The sequence below is a fragment of the Homarus americanus genome, unplaced genomic scaffold (assembly GCF_018991925.1).
Source record: "Homarus americanus isolate GMGI-L3 unplaced genomic scaffold, GMGI_Hamer_2.0 scaffold31037, whole genome shotgun sequence".
Taxonomy (NCBI): domain Eukaryota; kingdom Metazoa; phylum Arthropoda; class Malacostraca; order Decapoda; family Nephropidae; genus Homarus; species Homarus americanus.
Window position 1 is genome coordinate 9,552,340 of NW_024722227.1, and position 19,799 is coordinate 9,572,138.

At 36.3% G+C, this 19,799-nt stretch overlaps 1 protein-coding gene across 1 annotated transcript; it reads right to left on the minus strand.

Annotated features, from left to right (window-relative positions):
• Positions 1-258: 258 nt before the first annotated feature.
• LOC121862374 (G patch domain-containing protein 4-like) lies at positions 259-19,218 on the minus strand. The gene is made up of 5 exons (XM_042360631.1): positions 18,712-19,218; positions 12,873-13,039; positions 2,556-2,657; positions 2,012-2,145; positions 259-1,168 (listed from the first exon to the last, which is right to left on the minus strand). Exons 1-5 carry the CDS (start codon positions 18,770-18,772, stop codon positions 373-375), a joined length of 1,260 nt encoding a protein of 419 aa, XP_042216565.1. The 5' UTR covers positions 18,773-19,218; the 3' UTR covers positions 259-372.
• Positions 19,219-19,799: the final 581 nt, after the last annotated feature.

Here is a 19,799-nt window from a genome sequence, read left to right on the forward strand (position 1 = left end):
ATATCGTTCCTCTATTCATAAATCGCGTTAGAGCCAATTCGCATTGTCAAAAACACGAGTTATAGCAGAACTCACTGTACATCCTTACTCCTCCCCACATAAAACACAACATTTATATCAATACATTTGCACAGTTTAAATTGATCAACATTTTGGTAGATAAAAAAACAAATTGAGGAACAGCAGCTAAAATCAAATGCTTAAAACGAACCTCATTACCTAAATTACCCGTGAGGTGAATAAGGTGAAGAAGCAACATTATTTTCACTATGGATATATTGGTTTTAAAGATACTACATACAGTACAGGTATTGTGCTCCTCCCTAGAAATACTGGCAACATGAAATCCACTTCAACATGGCCTACTGGTTATTAAGTGTCTCTTCTTTTTTTCTTCTTTTTCTGGGTTACTTGTACTACCTCACTATTTCCTTCAGTGTGCTGTACCTTATCATCATTGTCCTTGAGTTTCTTCTTCATCTTCTTCTTTGGTTCTGTTGTTTCACTTTCAGAACATACTTGGTTTACTTCTATTTCCTCTTTAACTATTTTTGCCTCCTGTTCTTCTACTTCAGTACAACTGTTTTCTTTCTCTCCAGCACATTTTACTTTCTTTCTTTTTTTCTTCTTCATTTCCTTTCCATCACCTGCACATTCATTTGTGTCATCCACAGCAGTTTCTTTATTTTTTCTCTTTTTCTTCTTTTCCTTTCTCTTACACCTGTTCATTTCACTGTCCTGAGACTCTGGTTGTTCAATATCCTCATTTGTTAACTCTTCAGAACAATTATGATCATTAGAAGATTCATTTTTCACTACCTCTAAGGGAGACTCCAATGCACTGCCACCGTCTCTTTTTCGCTTTTTTAATTTATTACTCATTCCACTCCGTTCTAAGTCTTTAGTGGTAAAATTTGTGTTTTCATTCTTATGTACTTTCACTTTTTTCTCTTTTGTTAATTTAACATCGAACATTGTATCTATCTCGGATATGTCTTCACCTCGATTTTGTTTTTGTTTCTTTCTCTTCTTTTTCTCTTTGGTTTCACCCTCAACAGGTTCCTGTTGGGCCTGCTCATCTGAAGTAGCCCATTTCTGCATCCATAAACGTTCCAGTTCTTCTGACCTTGCCAGCTTGGCCGACATGTTCAGGCCGTGTCGAGCTCCCCTGAACACAAAATAAAAGATTTATAAAACTTTTATATTTTTGTTACTACTGTACAGTGTGCTGATTACTAACACTGCAATTCATGTAAATATTAGGTAACCCAGCTTATTTCCCCTGTAACCACCTTAAATATACCTGGGGAGGTTAAGTTAGCATAAAGGTGGTTCATATTCAGGTGGAATGAGTTGGGTTTGCCTAATTTGCTGCTACAGTGTGATTAGTATAAACACACTACTATGCATCTGGGAATCTATATAATGTACTGTATATTTATGAATTTCTGTCAATCAATTACAGTCAGGACAAATAATATCCTACACAACAGTATAACACTCCTAGCAAACATACTTCAATACTACTACCCTGTACTATGGCTACACAATGACTAAAATGATCCAACAGACAGAGTAATATTTATATAAATAAGGGCTACATACAGTATTTTTATTTAATTACAAATGACCCGTAAACCACTATCCAGCAGAGGTCATCAAATAACTTGCCAGTTACCCTCATTTGACCCAAGTATCTGATACTAATCACTTGTGTTTATGAAGCTCACTATGACTGCTTCCATCCTCTCCTGAGCTAAACTGCTCATAGGGTTAATTATGGTGATATCACACTTTCATTGTGTAGAGACAGATTTTTATAATAAAAAGAGACAATTTGGGTTTGAAACTTTATCCATAAATAATTATTTGTGTACTTGTGTGTGACCACTCTACAGGGTCATACAACAGACAAGCCCATATACAGTACTAATGGGCATTTTATCATATGGAGTCTAATTACACACAACCATTAAAGTGAAGGACAACACAAAGACTGATAAATCCTTACTTGTGTGCAGTTCGTCCACCACATATCTTGAACAGTTCCTCATCTGTTAGTTGGTGTGAAAATTTTTGCTCGTGTTCAGACTCCTCACTCTCGGATTTCTCTTTCTCTTCATTTCCACCAAGTAGAATGCCACCCTAAGAATAGAAATCATAATATGAGAAAACATTTTTCTTCCTTCCTCTAAATCAATTTCATTAATAATTTGCCTATTAATAATTTGCCTATTTGCAATTTTATCCTTTAGCATATTTCTGGTTAATGGTTTATTTTAAATGCCGCACAATCTAAACATTATCCATTTCTGACACCAGTGCTTCTTCCTACAAATTATATACTGTATCTAGGATATCAACAGCTGTACAGTAACACCCTAAACTACATTTTGAGGCATGGTTAAGAAAGTTAAATAAAAAATAAGAAAATGAGAGGCATTGCCAAGTCTTAAAAGTAAATGATAAACAATAATTAATTATGTTCTTTCTATTTTCTTTATTCTACCAGGCTTGAAGTCCCCAATTAAAACAAATTCATAACAAAATATTACCTCCACAAAACTTCCATAGAGTTTTGCTTTGTTATCCACACTTGATTTCTTCTTGTTCACATGTATTACTTCCTTCTTCCTGGAGAGCTGCACCGATCCATACTGCAAGAGACAATGATGATACATGTACCCCCAGCAAGTTATGGGCAGGGACTAAAAACTACTTTCAAGCCAGGAGTTTCCAATCCTTTTTCTAAAGGTAAATGAGAAAGAGTACTGTACTAGATCTCAAATACCTTTGTTTTTTCACAGTATGTTAGAGAAGAGCATAATCTGTGAGGCACTTGTCATTATAATATTAAATTGCTTTGGTAAGTAAGAATACATGCTGACAATTGGTCATCCCTCCCTGTCAAACACCTTCTGTCATTCACTACAGAACAACAATTTTAATATATTTTATTTGGCTAATGCCAGATGATTTTATTAAGCAGTGTTAAATGAAGGGGATTAGAAATAAAGGTTCCCCTCTAGAGGCAGAATGTCTAATTAAAGGGAGTGACCAGGCCAGTACCATTCACTTTACCATGATATGCCATCTATTTTGGGGGTAATAGCAGTAGAATATACTGTATGAGGACCACCACCATATACTGTACTGTATAGCATTTAATTTCATAGGAGGGATATTAGTAAAACCTTCATGCCACCATTTTGGGGGTAATAGTACAGGTAGCAGAATATACTTTGTGAGAACCAGTCCACCATACATTTAATTTCACTGGAGGAAATAAGTAAAACTTAAAGAAAAAGGAAAGTTAGACAGACAGCAAGTCTGTACCTCTGTAATAGACTTTGTCAATGTAAAATTTTGGATGCTAACTACCTGTTCTATCCATTAGATGATAAAGAGTAAACAGCTAATCTTTTCAAAATTAATAAAAATTTATTTTTTTGCTTTCAATATCAATTTATTGAAGAAGCAATATATTTGGAATCTGAACTTACTTTTATTTAGAAGCCAAAAGTCATAGCATGCCATAAGTAATCATACACGACATTGTGAAAGAAAACCTACCAATTACAGTGCAGTACTGTAGTATAGTACAGCAGTACTGTACTGTATTCTAAATTAAAAAAAAAAAAAAAAAGCCTTTCCATATAAGTGGTCTGAAACTTTACAAGAAGTTGGAAGTTGGAATGATATGATTGATTAATTAATATAATTTGGCAAGAATTACTGCACATGGAAAAAGACATATACTGTACTGTACAGTATACCGTCCGATACAGGTGAACTAACTGATAATGATGGAGAAATGAGTCATAATCTGAACAGATATTTTTCATCAGTTTTTACAACTGAAAATTAAACACGATATCCGAGGCACCAACTATCTACAGAGATAGTGAAGAAAACAGATTAAACGAGATAGTAGTGACTAGTAATGATGTTAGGAAACAAATAGATAAACTAAAGCCTAGTAAGTCGTCAGGTCCCAACAAGATATTTGCCAGAGTATTAAACTTTTTAACATATTATTTAAAATCGGTGAAGTACCCGAATCCTGGAGGATAGCAAATGTGATAGAGGTTTTCAAGAAAGGAGATAGATCACTATCATCTAACTACAGTCCAATTATAGATCATTATCCTCTAACTACTGCCCAATTACAGATCACTATCCTCTAACTACCGTCCAATTACAGACCACTATCCTCTAACTACCATCCAGTTACAGATCACTATCCTCTAACTACCGCCCAATTACAGATCACTATCCCACTTTCCACTGTACAGTAATATGTACGTCATTTCAGCCCAAATATTACATTTCCATATTTATTTCTGAGAATATATTCATTCGGTCACAGTTAAGGTAAAATATACTTGTGATGTAATATTTTAATGAAAATACGGTATCGTAGTTTTCTTTTGTATCAAATTTAATTAACAAAGATTGATGTTTCAAATGTAATGAACAAAAGTTTATGTACAGTACCATACCATGCATTTGGCTACTTTGGGCTAGCTATGATGACGCAAGAGATCTGCCCTGGCGACTGTACCGACAATCACAGCTGGTGGTGCGTTGGTGCATCGTTTCCATTGTTTACTGGTAGTTACTGGTAAATATTTTTCAACCTAACGAAACTATTGCCCTTTTAGAGGTCGACCCCCAATTTTTTGCAAAATAATTTGGTCTTAAAAACTCGAACTACACACAGGTATATACGGTAAATAAGGACATGGGGGGCCAGGGGTTTTTAGGGTGGGGGGGGGATGGGGCAGCAAAAGTACACGGATTTTTAACATTCACGGGTATCTCTGTTACCTAACCCCCGCGTATGTTAAGGGCCGACTGTACTGTACAGTAAAGCCTCGAATAACGACGTTAATGTGTCCTCCAATATTGCAGTGTAAGGTGATCATCTTATCACGAATCATTAATTACCATTAAAATAAAGCAATAATATTGAGATGCGTTCCCAAGTGTGACCTTTTCATATCTTTTGTGTGGCTTTTTACCCTCTTTTCTCCAAAAAAAAAACCAATGCAATTAATGAAAATTGCAAACTATATTCTTTAAATAATGTTTCTGAATGCACCTTATACAATATAAATAAATAATAATATGGTCACACAAGAGGAGATGGGACGCCATTGTTTTCGTTTGTGTTTACAGCTGGGAGTCCGGGACGATAGTTCTACACGAGAAAATGAAGAAAAGAAGACCCTGGTTGTAGCTGTAGTAAAATTAATGTAAAAAAAAATTAATTTATTGTACAGTATATGTTTTAAGTAATGTTATTGAATATTAATAAATGGAACAATAGAAGTAGCTAACCACTAATGGCAAAGAAAAAAAAAAAGAGATGGATTGGGAATGCCAACATATACGTGCGCTTTTAAGGATACCGCGTCATATATCTTTTTAAGAATAAGTTCACAAGATTCATTATTGTTTACTTTTCAAGAATAAGTACAGAAGATTCATTATTGTTTACTTTTTAAGAATAAGTACAAAAGATTCATTATTGTTTACTTTTTAAGAATAAGTACAAAAGATTCATTATTGTCTATTACTGAATATGTATTTGATTGAATTAATCTTTGTATATGCGAAATGAACAATACAATTCAGTACTGTAATTCATTAATAATACGAAGAATATTAAAACAAACAAGAGGATAAGAAACGGCATTGTTGTCAGTGTTTACACCCATAATGTCAGTTATCCACCTGAAACTGAAGAAAATAAGACCCTGGTTATTGTTGTAGTCAAATTAATGTGAAAAATATGTCTGTTTTAATTAATGCTATTTAATGTACAGTAGAAGTAACCACTGATATTAAAGAAAAAGTGAGACTGATAGTGGAACGCCAATGTATACATGCGCACTCAAGGAAACTGTCATTTATCTTAAGAATATGTACAAAAGATTCATTATTGTTTATTACTCAATATGTATTTGATTGAATTAATGTTTATACAGTACAGTATATGTGATATGAACAATGCAATTCATTAATAATATTTAGAATATTAAAACACACACGAGGAGACAAGACGGCATTGCTTTCGTGAGTGACGATGGTTCTACATAAGAAACTGAAAAAATAAGACCCTGGTTGTAGCTGTAGTGAACTTAATGCAAAAAAAAATTTGAATACCTGTATGTATGTTTTAAGTAATGTTATTTAATGTTAATAAATGGAACACTAGAAGTAGCTAACCACTAATGGTAAAGAAATAAGGCGAGGCGATTGGGAACGCCAACGTATGAACAGTAAGTGCGTACATGTGAAAACATATCGTCATTTCTCTACACACGAATATGAAAGCAACACTTATTTACTGTTCAAATATGTTTTAAATAATATTTACGAATGTAAAACAAAAATTCTACTCACTAATGGTGGTAAAGTCTAAAACATAAGGACAGCCAATGAATATTGTGCGAGTTTTTACTCAGATGACGAAGTCATCAGGTTCAACTCTGGCTGAAGCTGTTGCTGAACCTGAAGTTGATGTTGAAGCTGCTTGTGATGCTGAATTTGATGGTGTAGCTGAAGTTGATGATTTAGGCCTTCGAATAATAAAGCTGTCGAAAAAACCTTGCACAGCTGCTTTCTTTTCTCATTATACATCTTTATGTAGAGGTCATTTGCATTTATCTAAATTTTAATGCTTTATTCTGTTGATGGATCCACTTCAGAAAATATGTTCATTGCTTGCTCCATATATCCACAGACCTCTCGCCTTTCTCATATCGTTTTAACACCTAGTTTCTCGGCTAAGCTTATACACTTCCTATTAGCTTTTGAACCAACACTACCATCACTTGCTCTCTTGCTCATGTTGAATAGGGATGCAAAAATTCTGTAAGAAACCTGAGAGTGTTTTTCTCCCGTTCCTGTTCCAGATGCGGGAAAACAAAAGGCCCACCAAGCTCCGACTGTTGTTTACCACTCATTAGCAAGGCATCTTCTTTGTGCAAGGTGCTCTTCATTCTTTTTACAGTAATTTTTTTTTTATACATATCGGGATTTAGTTATTATTTATATGAAAATGTAATTTTATTTTATTTTTATTATATTTTGGTCGTAAATACGAATGAAATAAGGACGTAAATTGAATTGGGTCCTAAATTAACTAGGGTGTCAAATATGAAAAGTTGTTATCGGAGGCTTTACTGTGTAGTTTAACATGAGTTGTAGGCAAAATTACTTAAGTAATTTCAAACTCAATTCAAAATCATCTGGAGAAACACAAGTTGATCAATGATTCCCAACATAGCTTCACAAGTGGACGTTCATGTCTGACAAATCTACATATATTAACATTCTTTTTAACTGTTTTTGAATCAGTGGATGACGGACTCAATTATGATGTGGTATACAGTGGGGTATGCTATAACGAACGGATCCTATTACGAATATTCCTATAACGAACGCTTTTACCTATAAAATTGAGAATGCTATAACGAACGCAACTCCTACAACGAACGCGGATGAATACGGGACTATTTCGCCTGGCGCATGAATATTGTTGTACCGTGGCCCACAACAAGAGCGTCAGGCGCCATCTTTGTCTCATTGTGTAGCCAGTGCACCACTGTTTTTGTTGAAATTTCGTCTTTTGATGTGGAAATAGAGTTATTTGTATAAATATTTTGTTATACAAGTGTACAATTGTAACAATGAATCGTTCAAAGCGAGTGAGAATGCTCATAACTCTTGAAACTAAGAAAGAAATCATAAAGAAACGTGAGGATGGAACAAGCATTGCGAAACTTAGTGATGAGTATGGGATGGCTAAATCGACTATAGTATATGTACGATTTTGAAGAATAAAGAGGAGTTGAAAACTGTGCAAGTGACTATGGGAATCTCTAGACTTAGCAAAGCAAGGTGTAATGTGATTAAGGAGATGGAAAATTTACTCTTAGTGTGGATAAAGGAGAAAGAAATGGCAGGTGATAGCATTAGTGAAGCAATAATTTGTGAGAAGGCCAGACAATTGTTTGAGGACCTTAAAGCCAAGACTCCCGTGCAAGTGATAGTGATGTGCCAGTGTTTATGGGTACCAAGGGGTGGTTTACTGGTTTCAGAAGGAGAAATAAAATACATAGTGTTGTGAGACATGGTGATGCTGCTAGTGCCGATAAGGAAGCAGCTAAGGAACACCATGACATTTTCTTGAATATTATTAAAGAGGGAGGCTTTGTTTCTCAGCAAGTATTCAACTGTGATGAAACTGGACTTTTTTGGAAAAAAATGCCTCGCCGTACATACATTACCAAGGAGGAAACTTGTCCTGCCGGCGTTTCTCAATGAAAGACAGGCGATTCTCCTTCTTTAGCACGTTTTGGTGACTGCAACAAGCCACCTTGTGTAACATGCAGAAAACCCGCCTTGGTGTTATTATGTGTGGTCAAACCCAAAGGTTTGGGTGACCAGGTGTTTATTCTCTGAGGGGTGATTGAGGTAAGCCGCACCCAGTGTTCGGGAATACTCAGGGAGAATAATCTTCCACTGAAAGCTTTGTTGGTGATGGACAATGCACCAGCCCACCCTCCTAATTTGATGGTTGAATTGCCAGAGAGTTCATCCTCCACTGTGCACTTTTGCCACCAACACAACACTCCTTCTCATCCAGGCCCATGGATCAACAGGTACTTCTAACTTTAAGAAGCTGTACACAAGACACTGTTTAGGAAAATGTTTTATATCGCACTTCTTCCAGTGATGTTATTTGAAGGAATTTTTGAAGAGTCACTAATATAGCAGACGCTTGTGTTTTTAATTACTCCCCAGCCTGGAAAGAGGTAAGCTACTGAGGTGTCTTTTGTGTTGCTTGGAGGCCATTGTGGCTCTGACAAAGCCTAAAGAGACTTTGAAGGCTTCAAGAGTTAGAAGAGGCTGTTGTTCACGAAATTGTGTGTCTGGGCAATTCCATGGGCCTGGAAGGGATGATGATGAGGAGGTAGGTGGAAGAGCACAGTATGAACTGTCCACTGAGAAGCTGCTTGAGCTTACAAAGAAGAAAATGAGACACTGAAGCGGAGCTTTAACTTCTGGAGGAGTCGAAGGATGAGGTGACAAGGAGGAAAGTTTGTTATTCCAGCCAAAGATCTCAAGGATGTGCCTTTTGCTGAGCAAACTGTCTAAGCTTTCTTGCTGAGGATTATCATCCGTGTTTATCATCGTGTGTTTAATGACAATGTTATGAACTACTTTGAAAGGTCCAAAATCAAGGTTGAAGCAGCCAACCCTGGATTCTTTAAAAAAAAGCAACAAAGAACTCATGAGACAAAGTGCTCGTAAGACAGTCACCAAAGAGGGCTAGGAGGCGATGACTCCTCTCCTTCCACCTCCTGTCCTGCATGCTGAACAACACTTAGGCAAGATAAAGTACCGTATTTTTACATTTCCACAGAATTTTTCAGTGTTATTGTTAAGTGGTTGTATTTGGGGCCTGAACGATTAATCCTAACTAATCCTAATGCTATAACGAACGAGGTTCTAGAACCACTAGATTCGTTATAGCATACCCCACTGTACCTTGACTTTAGCAAAGCCTTCGACAGGGTCCCCCACAAAAGACTAATACTGGTACAGTACATAAAGTGGAGGCTTATGGAATTGGAGGAGATATTCTAAACTGGATTAGGGCGTGGTTACACAACAGGAAAGAGAGAGTCAACATTAATGGCATGAAATCCGATTGGGGTACTTTCACTATAGCATTTCCAAGTTAACCTGGCCCATAAGCGCCCTTGTCTATTGCAACAAATAGCTGATTGGTTCAGAAAAATATTTGTGTAGCTGTCAATTTATTCAAACTAAATGTGTTCACAATTGCTTAGCAGACCTGTTCTATTCTAAAATAATGTTAAATATCTGGAATGTCAAAATTCAAATGATTTCAAGGTATTAATACTTCAGAAAGGATGTTAGAAATTTTTAAATATTTATCATAAAAGGTCTAAGTCAAAGATGAAATTTGCTTCAAGAAGTCTTCATTATTTCTTTGTTTTGTACCATTTTGCACTATTCCAGATGATACTAAATGTTACATCATACTTCCTTGAGATAAATGTATAGTATATATCAGGTGCCTACAGGAAAGCTCACATTCTCAACTGGCTTAGCCATGTTAATATTGTTATTATTATCCCGTATCTGTGTTTTCTGCTAAATAAACTGTTTCAATTCAATTCAATAAACAAACAGAAACAAATGACACCAAACATATAGCACAATATGTAATGAACTACAGTTTGTACGGCTGGACTTATCCCAAATCATTGATATAACTCCATATAAATACATGCTTATATACGCGTAGTCCGGGGGAAGGTAACACTCAGGGGAACAGCCACATGACTTGGCGGGAATTTCGCTCATCTGGACGCACAAGTTACACAACAGTCAACAGATGTCAACGCTGTGGTACTTAACCAACAAAAATATTTCTCACACCCATGAGCAGATTAGTAAATACTTTATCCACTAACTTGGCATCTCCCCATCTTAAATACTACATTGTGACAAGATTTAAGTAATAATATATCTTTAAGTATTAAGAAGCGATGTAGAGGTTTAACATTTTCATCCTCTGTCATCAAGTGTAAAAAGTATGGTGCAAATGAATAAAATCTCAACCAATGATGGACAAGTTATAGTTAATTTGTGTGTCATAGTATTCTAATGTGAGCTCTACTGTACTGGCAGTACGAGTCAAGTGTCCAGCTGATCACCCATCAATGTGACGCCAAGTCCAGTGGCTGTTCCCTGAGTGTTTACCTCCCCACAGACTGCACATATTTAGTATTTTGAGTTTATCAGTTATATAAATGATTTGGGATAAGTCCAGCCGTACAAACTGTAGTTCATTACCTATTGTGCTATATGTTTGGTGTCATTTGTTTCTGTTTGTTTGTTTGGTACAAAACAAAGAAATAATGAAAAGACTTCATTCAAAAGTGAATTTCATCTTTGACTTTGACCATTTACGATAAATATTTAACATTTTCTAACATCCTCCCTGAAGTGTTAATGCCTTGAAATCATTTGCATTTTGATAGTCCAGATATTTAACATTATTTTAGAGAATAACAGGTCTGCTTACCAAGTGTGAACATATTTAGTTTGAATAAATGGACAGTTACACAACCATTTTCTATGAACCAATCATGTATTTTTATAGGTGAAAAGTGTGGCTTATGGGCCAGGTTAGTGTGGAAATACTATGGTGGAGTTATCCCAAGGCTCAGTACTTGGACCATTACTATTTCTCATATACATAAACAACATAGATATAGGCGTAGACAGCAACACAAGTAAATTTGCTGTGACACTAAAATAGGGTGTGTAATTAAATATGATGTGGACTCCGCAAAATTAGAGGAAGATCTAAACAAATTTTTTGCATGGTCTGAAAAATGGCATATGAAATTTAATGTTGAAAAATGTAAAGTACTTAGTCTAGGAGATGTAAGTAGGGAAACCATATAGCAGTTGAACAAATCGTTATAGAGAAATCCGACTGTGATAAAGATTTAGGTGTAATGATAAGTAAGAACCTTAAACCAAGACAACAATGCATACTTGCTCGAAACAAGGCTACCAAAGTACTTGGGTTAGAAGACTACTGTAGTGAGGTTATCCTAAAACTATATCTTGTGCTTAAGAGACCTTACTTGGATTACACGGTTCAGTTCTGGTCATCGTACTACAGAATGGATATAGAATCCCTGGAAAGCATTCAGAGGAGAATGACAAGACTAATCCCTTGCATTAAGAACCTTTATTACTGAGACAGGTTAAAGCATCTTAATTTGCACTTCCTTGGGAGATGTAGAGTGAGGGTCGATATGATCAAGGTGTATAAATGGAAGTCAGGAATAACCCTTAAGGCCCAGGTTAGGGTGCCGCTGGCAGTACACCCAATTGGGGTAAATAGAAAATAAAACTTTTCCAAAAATAATTTTTAACCTTAAATGATAAAACAAAAAAAAAAAGTAAAAAACTATATATTGACCCTCTATAAACTTCCTGTCACAGTGGTGAGGGAAATAAAGGGACAGTGTTGTTTTGACAGCTGACCTTCGTGGTCACTACACACTTAGCGGTCATTTTTTGCTTGCCTCTGTGTCCAGGATGGCCAGTAATGCATATATTTACTGATCATAATACTTATTTCCTATAAATAATTAATTTAGAATATTTTATTTGCATTATTTTTTATAAAAAGTGTTCAGCAACACACACAGTCGGTCGCCAGGCTGTCGCTGTCTTGTGTTTGGTGAGCAAGTAATTCATAAAATAATAATAATTCTACAAATAAATACATTCATAACATAATCATAGCATTATTTTCCAGTAATACTACACTTCTATACAACTACACTACTTTTAGCAATATTACTTTGATACAACATGATAAAATGGACAAACAATGGAAATGAAACAAACAAAAGTAGGTACAGTAATTACGTTCAGGAAGCTTCCCTGTGGCCGAGCGTGTGGTGTGACAGGTAAATAGTCACACTGGAACCTGGTAACCCACTGGGCATTTAAACAGTGGTGGAAAATGGCGCGCGTCTTAGTACAGTACATCCCCAGGCACGCCAGTTGGGTGTCTTAGTACGTCACCCGGGGCGTAAGGGTTAAACAAAGGTGATATAACAAAGGCACTTACACTATTCAATCAAGAGCAAAATTGTAGCAATGGTTTTAAATTAGACAAATTTAGACTTAGGTGCGAGATAGGTAAACACTGGTTTGGAAATAGAGTAGTTTCCTCCATTCTTATGTTCTTAATGAGTTAATAATGTGACCACAAGCAAAGTACTTCACAACCTCACCTGAGTTTTGTCAACGGAGATATTCGCTGCAGTCTCATTAAATACATGGTCCCACCAGTGAAACTTGAACTCCTCTGCAATATCATGACCAAGACCAGAACTATCAAACTTAAGCTTTGGTTTGATGGCCTTGGTCATTCCACTCTCCTCTCGGCCCAAGCCTTTACCTGCACCATAAACATAATATGCAATTACACTTATTGGTTGATAAACATTATATGCAGATAGCTGTGTTTCTAGTCCAGGAGAGAAAAAATGCTGGGACTTAAGGTAATAACTAGATTAGTACACATAACTATGGAATGTAGTAAGATACAAAAACATCTCCAAGCAACAAATGTAAAATCTTAACATTTACAACAAAAGTAAAACAAATGCTTTATGGTGATTATCCAGCAAACAAATTCATCCTTGCACAATCTCTCATGGTAAGAATCCAAGAGAAGTAGACTGAATCTAACCTCTAATGTGAAGGAAATGCTTTATTCCCAGATGAAGTATCAGCAAAAGCACCCCAGTAATATGCATAACCACTATTGTACAGGACCTCTTTCCTTGAGATAATTGACAAAGAAAGAGATCTAGATAAATTCTGCTTTCATATACAGTACATACCACAACTGATGTGTTATTGAAAAAAAAAACCCTCAAATGTAGCTGAGAAGTAAGAAGGGAACAAATACTGGTAGCTCATTCTAGTTGATTGGTAACCTTGACACAGGAAAAAAAATCTCCCTAATAAGTAATCTCTCTCTTAACCAAAATCTTCTATCCCTGGAACTCTCCAATAGCTGGATTTTTTAGCATTCCGAGAAATTTCTGAAGAAAAAAATCTCCATTCTGGGAATGGGAATGAATTTTAGAGGATTGCATCATGTGTCCTATGTGTGTAGGCTCAATGTGTGAATTTTGCATTCCAATGAGGTGGGTGAAGCTTTCTCTAACTTAGATAACCTAGTGGCCTAATAATATGGACATGCAGCCTGTTGGCTTGGTAGCCACAATATTACAGCCATGGAGTCACTTTGTTAGCCAAAGCACCAAAGGCTCAGAGGCCACAGCCAACTTGTTACTTTACAGGGGTATAATCAAAGTAAATGGAAGACCTAATCACATCTTGAAATGTATGCAAAGTGAGATTTGTATTTTGATATAGAGGCTATATGGGTCATAAGTTCATAAAAATAAAAAAGAAAAACAACATAAAATGTGGTTTAAGTTTTGGAAAATGGAACACTATATCTCTTGAACTAAATGTGCTGGTACAATCATTCTTGTAACAAATTGAAGGTTACATATTCAGGATTATGTTGCCATAATCAGATGATAACTATCCAGTCGTAATCTATTTGTAATCATGAAAATGATCATAACCATAGCAATTTGGAGGCATTACATTTTGATTTAATTTGAATATTTTGATATAGGATACTCATGTACAGTCGGCCACAGGCATAAGTATACACACTGTAGCTGTAAGGTCCGAAAATGGTCTGGTAACGTTGAAACTACGCAACCAGACGCATGATGAAACTCGGTTCCCCCCCCACCTGTTATCTCTATTTTCTGTTTCCCCTGCTTTATTCTTCTATTTACTCCTCTTCCTTCCTTTACTAATCCAAACATCAGTATAAAAGTAGGGTAAGAGAAAAAGTGGGGGAGGAGGAGGGAGCTGTATGATAACTGCAATCCCATTCGGCAACAAGTTTACTACCATTGGATACAATATATTACTTGTAATATAAACACAACACACTACTAAAACATTCACAACAAATGTATTTATAACATATATGTAGGAATAAAACAAAAATTACAGGTCATTTTGTAATTTTGTCTGTTCTGTTCAGGACGGTGTTACCAGATATTTTGTCTCAAACACGAACCGTAGGAGTACGTATACTTATCTGGCCGACTGTACATTATAACAAATAATGTAATCATAGTCACTAGGTACTGAAAATGTGATCACCATAACCATATTTTCTGACAAAAAATTGATGTAGTCCCCAAAAAAGTATTGTTAAATTTTTCGTCGCTACAATTTGAAACGCTAGATAAAATGGGGGTAGGATTATGGGACGGAATTTTCATTGTATGGCATACTAAATACATACTTTAATAAATAAAAAATCCAGTGTTATATTAATGTACAGGTATGTATAATGCTGGTTAGAAGCAAAGTATATGTCAACATGCTACTAACTGATGATTACAATAACACTGAAATATACAGTACATTAAATGTAAGTGTTTCAGAACATCATAACCAAGACCTCAAAACGAACATTTCACCATTACGTCGTTGTACCTTTTACTTTTATCCTCTTCACCACTGATCTGTTCGTAAGCCTCTCGGGCAATCAGTCACGTCTCTGTTACGCACTGTTGGCAAGAAGTGGGTATGCACTGGCTCCTGAATGTATCTGAATCTGCTCCAGTTTTAGTCAAGTCTGGTCTTGAAAGAGCTCACACTCGGTGCCATCACAACACTGGCAGGTTGTTCTATGAGTTCACAACTCTCACTCTGAAAAATTTTGCCCTCACAGTTTTCTGGACTTGTGGCTTCTTCAACCTGGAGCTGTAACCCCTTATGAAATGAGCATCTGCCAGCTCCAGGTAAGGACACTTGAGTGAGTAGTGCCCCTTGAGATGTTTATACACCTCAATAAAGGTCTCTCCTTGCCTGTCTGTAGTATAACCTAGGCAATTGCAGGCACTCTAATCTCTTAAGGTAGCTGAGGTGCCAGAGTGCAGGCACCAGTCTGGTGGCCCTCCTTTGGACATTTTCAATCAACTGACAGTCCCTAGCATATCTCGGGGTCAGACGGGGAAACACCTTGTTCTTGAAGATCGTTATGAGGGACGGACCATCTAGATATCTGAATGATCTTTTATAAGACCTAATAATTTAGTTGCTTGGTTCATATTCTTCTCACAATGGCCTGAGAACTTCAGCTCATTGTCAACATACACATCTAGGTCCTTTTCGCATAGTCTCAATTAATACAGTTTCTTTTTCCCGTTGGGACGTGATACGCCTCCTCACCGTTGATACGCCCCAGGTGCATCCTCTTACACTTCGTGACATTGAATCTTAGCAGCCATTTCTTCAACCATTCTTGAAACTCACAGAGATCCTCCTGCAGCTCTTCAGTCTGTTTGGTTCTTAATTTCCCTAAATAACTTGGCATTATCCACAAACATTTGTATGGAGGAGTGTATAGCTTCAGGCATGTCATTTATGAAGCCAACAAACAACAGCGGGCCCAATACACTGCCCTGTGGTACCCCGCTTGTGATGGGTACACATGACGATTTTGTGCCATTAAACACCACACACTGGTTGCGATCATGGAGAAAGTCTGATCCATGTTAGGACATTTACCCGAATCCCGTGCCCTTCTAGTTTAATTTTCAACCTTTCATGGGGTACACTGTCGAAAGCCTTGGCAAAATCTAGGTATATATTGTTGATATTACCACCCTGTTCTGATATGATAATCATTTCTTGTGCAAATGCTTTGTTTGGTAGATAATTAGGCTCCTAGGTGCAGACTACTTTGTCTTCTTGGTGGTAATGAGGCGGTGACGTCTCATCCCAGGATGTAAACAACCAATCATATTGATGAATTTCAAAACACTCCGCTGCCTGGGCTTGATCAACACCGATTGCTTAGTGTATGCTTAAGAATCGTTCAGTACGGACAGCTGCTCTCACGTCCATAAAAACCGTAAAATTACACCATATCATAGTAGGTTCTTTCTGTTTAATATGCCAGGGGGGTCCAGGGGGCTCAGCTAGGAAGTTTGTTAAGGTTAGGTGCATTTGTTTGGTTAGGTTTGGTTGGTGCTTCTGCTGTTTGCTTTTCTTATCAAAAAAGGTTAGGTTAGATTTAATGGTAATTATATAGGACTAACCAGTGAGCGAAATTTATTGAAAAACATTATGAAAACACCTGATTTTCACTGTTATATTATAGTGGACACTGTTGCAGTTTGTGAAAATATGTTGAAAATTAGATATTTTAAAAATAAACATTACTTAAATTTGTGGGTATGAAAAACAGACCTAACCAAACAAACCTACCTAACCTTATTAAATAGAAAGAACTTGCTATGACATGGTTTAATTTGAGGCATTTTCTGGACATGAGATGATACAGCCGCATTGACGCTATGCATCCCGGGCGGCTGAGGGATTTACTGTGTTGGCGGGTACCACAATAAATGATTATCATATCACAACTCATTGATGAAAATAATGTGAGAAAATAGACAGTCTTTTTGTAAAGGAACAATGCCATGATCTTTAAATAATTGAAGGGTCTCATTGTCTTTACCCCTAAATTCACAAATTATGTCCATTTAAGATGGGCAACATCCTTCACATGACATGTTGAAAACAAACTGCCCCAGGTGCGGTAAAAGCGCCTTGGCTAAGCGCGGCCTCATTACCAACCGCAAGCTATACTAGTGCACGCCTAGGTGCCTAATTATCGGTATTATTGCGTTTTCACACCCCACCTTCCTACCACTAATCTATTATCATATTCTAATAAGACATCTAATTATAAGATAATTTTCATCTATTACATTACCGTCGCAAATGTATAATAACGGAGATAGCATATCCAAAATTTTCTCTATTTTCTTCCATTAATCTTCCACCATTATCGCCTACCTCACCTCCCACACTGCATGTCTCCTTCATAAATCATCACGCGCATGCATTCCCGTACACGTCACGCGACCAATCAAAAGCGTTTTTTTTTTTTTTTTTTTTTCAACCAATTAAAATAATTTTTGGTTTAATTTAAGGTATTTTTGGCCCAATCAAAATCGATTTTTATTTTGGGTCTCATATTTCCAAATTCATATTCATTTCCGACTATGGAAGTCTGTGATGGGTGTCACTTAAATTATATGGAGCCGATTGCGAGTTTTTGGGAAAAAAACGAAGAAACTACAGCAATTTTTCGATCGCATGGTGTTCTTCCAACCTCAGTAAAGTGTACTAAGTGCAAGACGGAATGTAAATATCGCAAAGACCAACATATGTGGCGTTGGGTAAGACTCTCAGAATGCAACGACGAACAAGAACCAGGCCAATAGGGAAATTAATTGGTGATTCCATCATATGGTGAGAGTCAGTTAGGTTAGGTTTGGTTTTTGTTTTACTAGTGTTTTATGGTGTATTTTTTATTAGCTTAGCCATTATTATTTTTTCGGAAAACGTCCCACGAAAAAAAATTGATAAAAAAAAAAAACCCGGCCAATTTCCGACGGAAATAAAGGTCATATTCGGTCTAAACACAAATACACTAGAAAAATATATTTTTGACTCTAACAGAGTGGGGCGTGCAAGTGCAAATTTACCTAATTATCTATGAAACGAACAATTTCCACAATAAATGAATATCATATCAGAACTCACTGATGAAAATACTGTAAGAAAATAAACAGTAATAAAAATAACTCGCTCACTGGTTAGTCCTATATATTAACCGATTTAATTTAGAAATAACCAGTTTTTAACACATTTGGACAAACGATGAATGTCCACTATAAAACAGTGAAATTAAAGCGTTTTTATAATCGTTTTCTAAGAAAAATCGGCCGCTGGTCAGTCGTCAATAATTACCTAAATTCATCTTCAATGAAAAAACCATTGGCTGTGCAGTCATAAATAATTACCATGGGTGTGACTAAACACCTTGCTGCTGATACACAAACTTTGGGGGTCAATCCTATAGCGATGATTGGGTACCACCAGTATATATTAATGTCACTAATAAACACACAATTAAAAATGAAGGAAATCATGACTAGTTTATACCTTCTTTCCATCCATATTTCTCAAGTTCTAACTGAGCAAACTTAAGTCCAGAACTAGTCATTTTATAACTAAGCTTCTCCAGACACCACACGAGGTCCTCCCGTACCCCAAAGACTAATACAGATAAGACTTTGGTGACACTTAACTATTAGAAGGCATTCATTGCTAAATATAAAGATCATTTGAACTTTAATTACAATTATATTAAATAAATAGCCCAAACTAGGGACCAATGCATATCTTTATCGCCAAGGTTAAAGAGACAAGAAAAGTTGTAAAGTGTAAACTGTGTTGATTAAAGTTGTCAAGTTGTTTACTATTACTGCCTCTCACTGAAGATATTAGCCGCACACTTAGGTATTTTATTTTGGGGATATGACAGTTGAAGTTACCACCTAATAATATTTTCATCATTATATTATATATTTGTCACGTTAACTGCTGGTTGACCATTAGGCATTAACAATTTTGTTCACGGATTTTAAGGCAATCGGTTTTGCGCAAACAATCGAGGCAGACGAGGAAATGTAAACAAGACATAAACAACAATAAACAGGAAGACTTGACGGTTTGAAATAATCCCGAAATTAATTCTTCCGATTCCCGTGCAGAGACTATTGAGATTGTTCTCTGCTAGCTGCGCGATTATTTTCCTCTATCATGGCCATTTATTTGACATATATATATATATATATATATATATATATATATATATATATATATATATATATATATATATATATATATATATATATATATATATATATATACATATATACATACATACATACATACATACATTCATACAACCCTCCTCCCCACCGGAATATCAACAAGTTCTCGCCAGAAGTTACAATTTCATTTAGGAAAGGAACGGAACCAGTGTTAAACCGAGGTGAACAGTGGTGAACAGTGCTTAAGTCAGTGAGAACAACTCAACAGTAACAGTCGCACCCAAGTTAACCTTCACACAGTGAGGTCCCAGGTACCCAGTGGTAACAGCCCCCGGGAGACCCAACAACAACCACCGATGTGTTAATCCGTCTACGATAGGAAGGCCTGGGACCAAACCTCACTCATATAACACC

Bases quoted from the DNA above. Each gene is read 5' to 3' on its own strand.
- LOC121862374 (XM_042360631.1), bottom strand. From the start codon at position 18,772: ATGACTAGTTCTGGACTTAAGTTTGCTCAGTTAGAACTTGAGAAATAT. The intron at 2,146-2,555 runs GTAATATTTTGT...TTCTATTCTTAG, and splicing joins TCTATGGAAGTTTTGTGGAG to GGTGGCATTCTACTTGGTGG. The intron at 1,169-2,011 runs GTAAGGATTTAT...TTTTGTGTTCAG, and splicing joins GGTGGACGAACTGCACACAA to GGGAGCTCGACACGGCCTGA.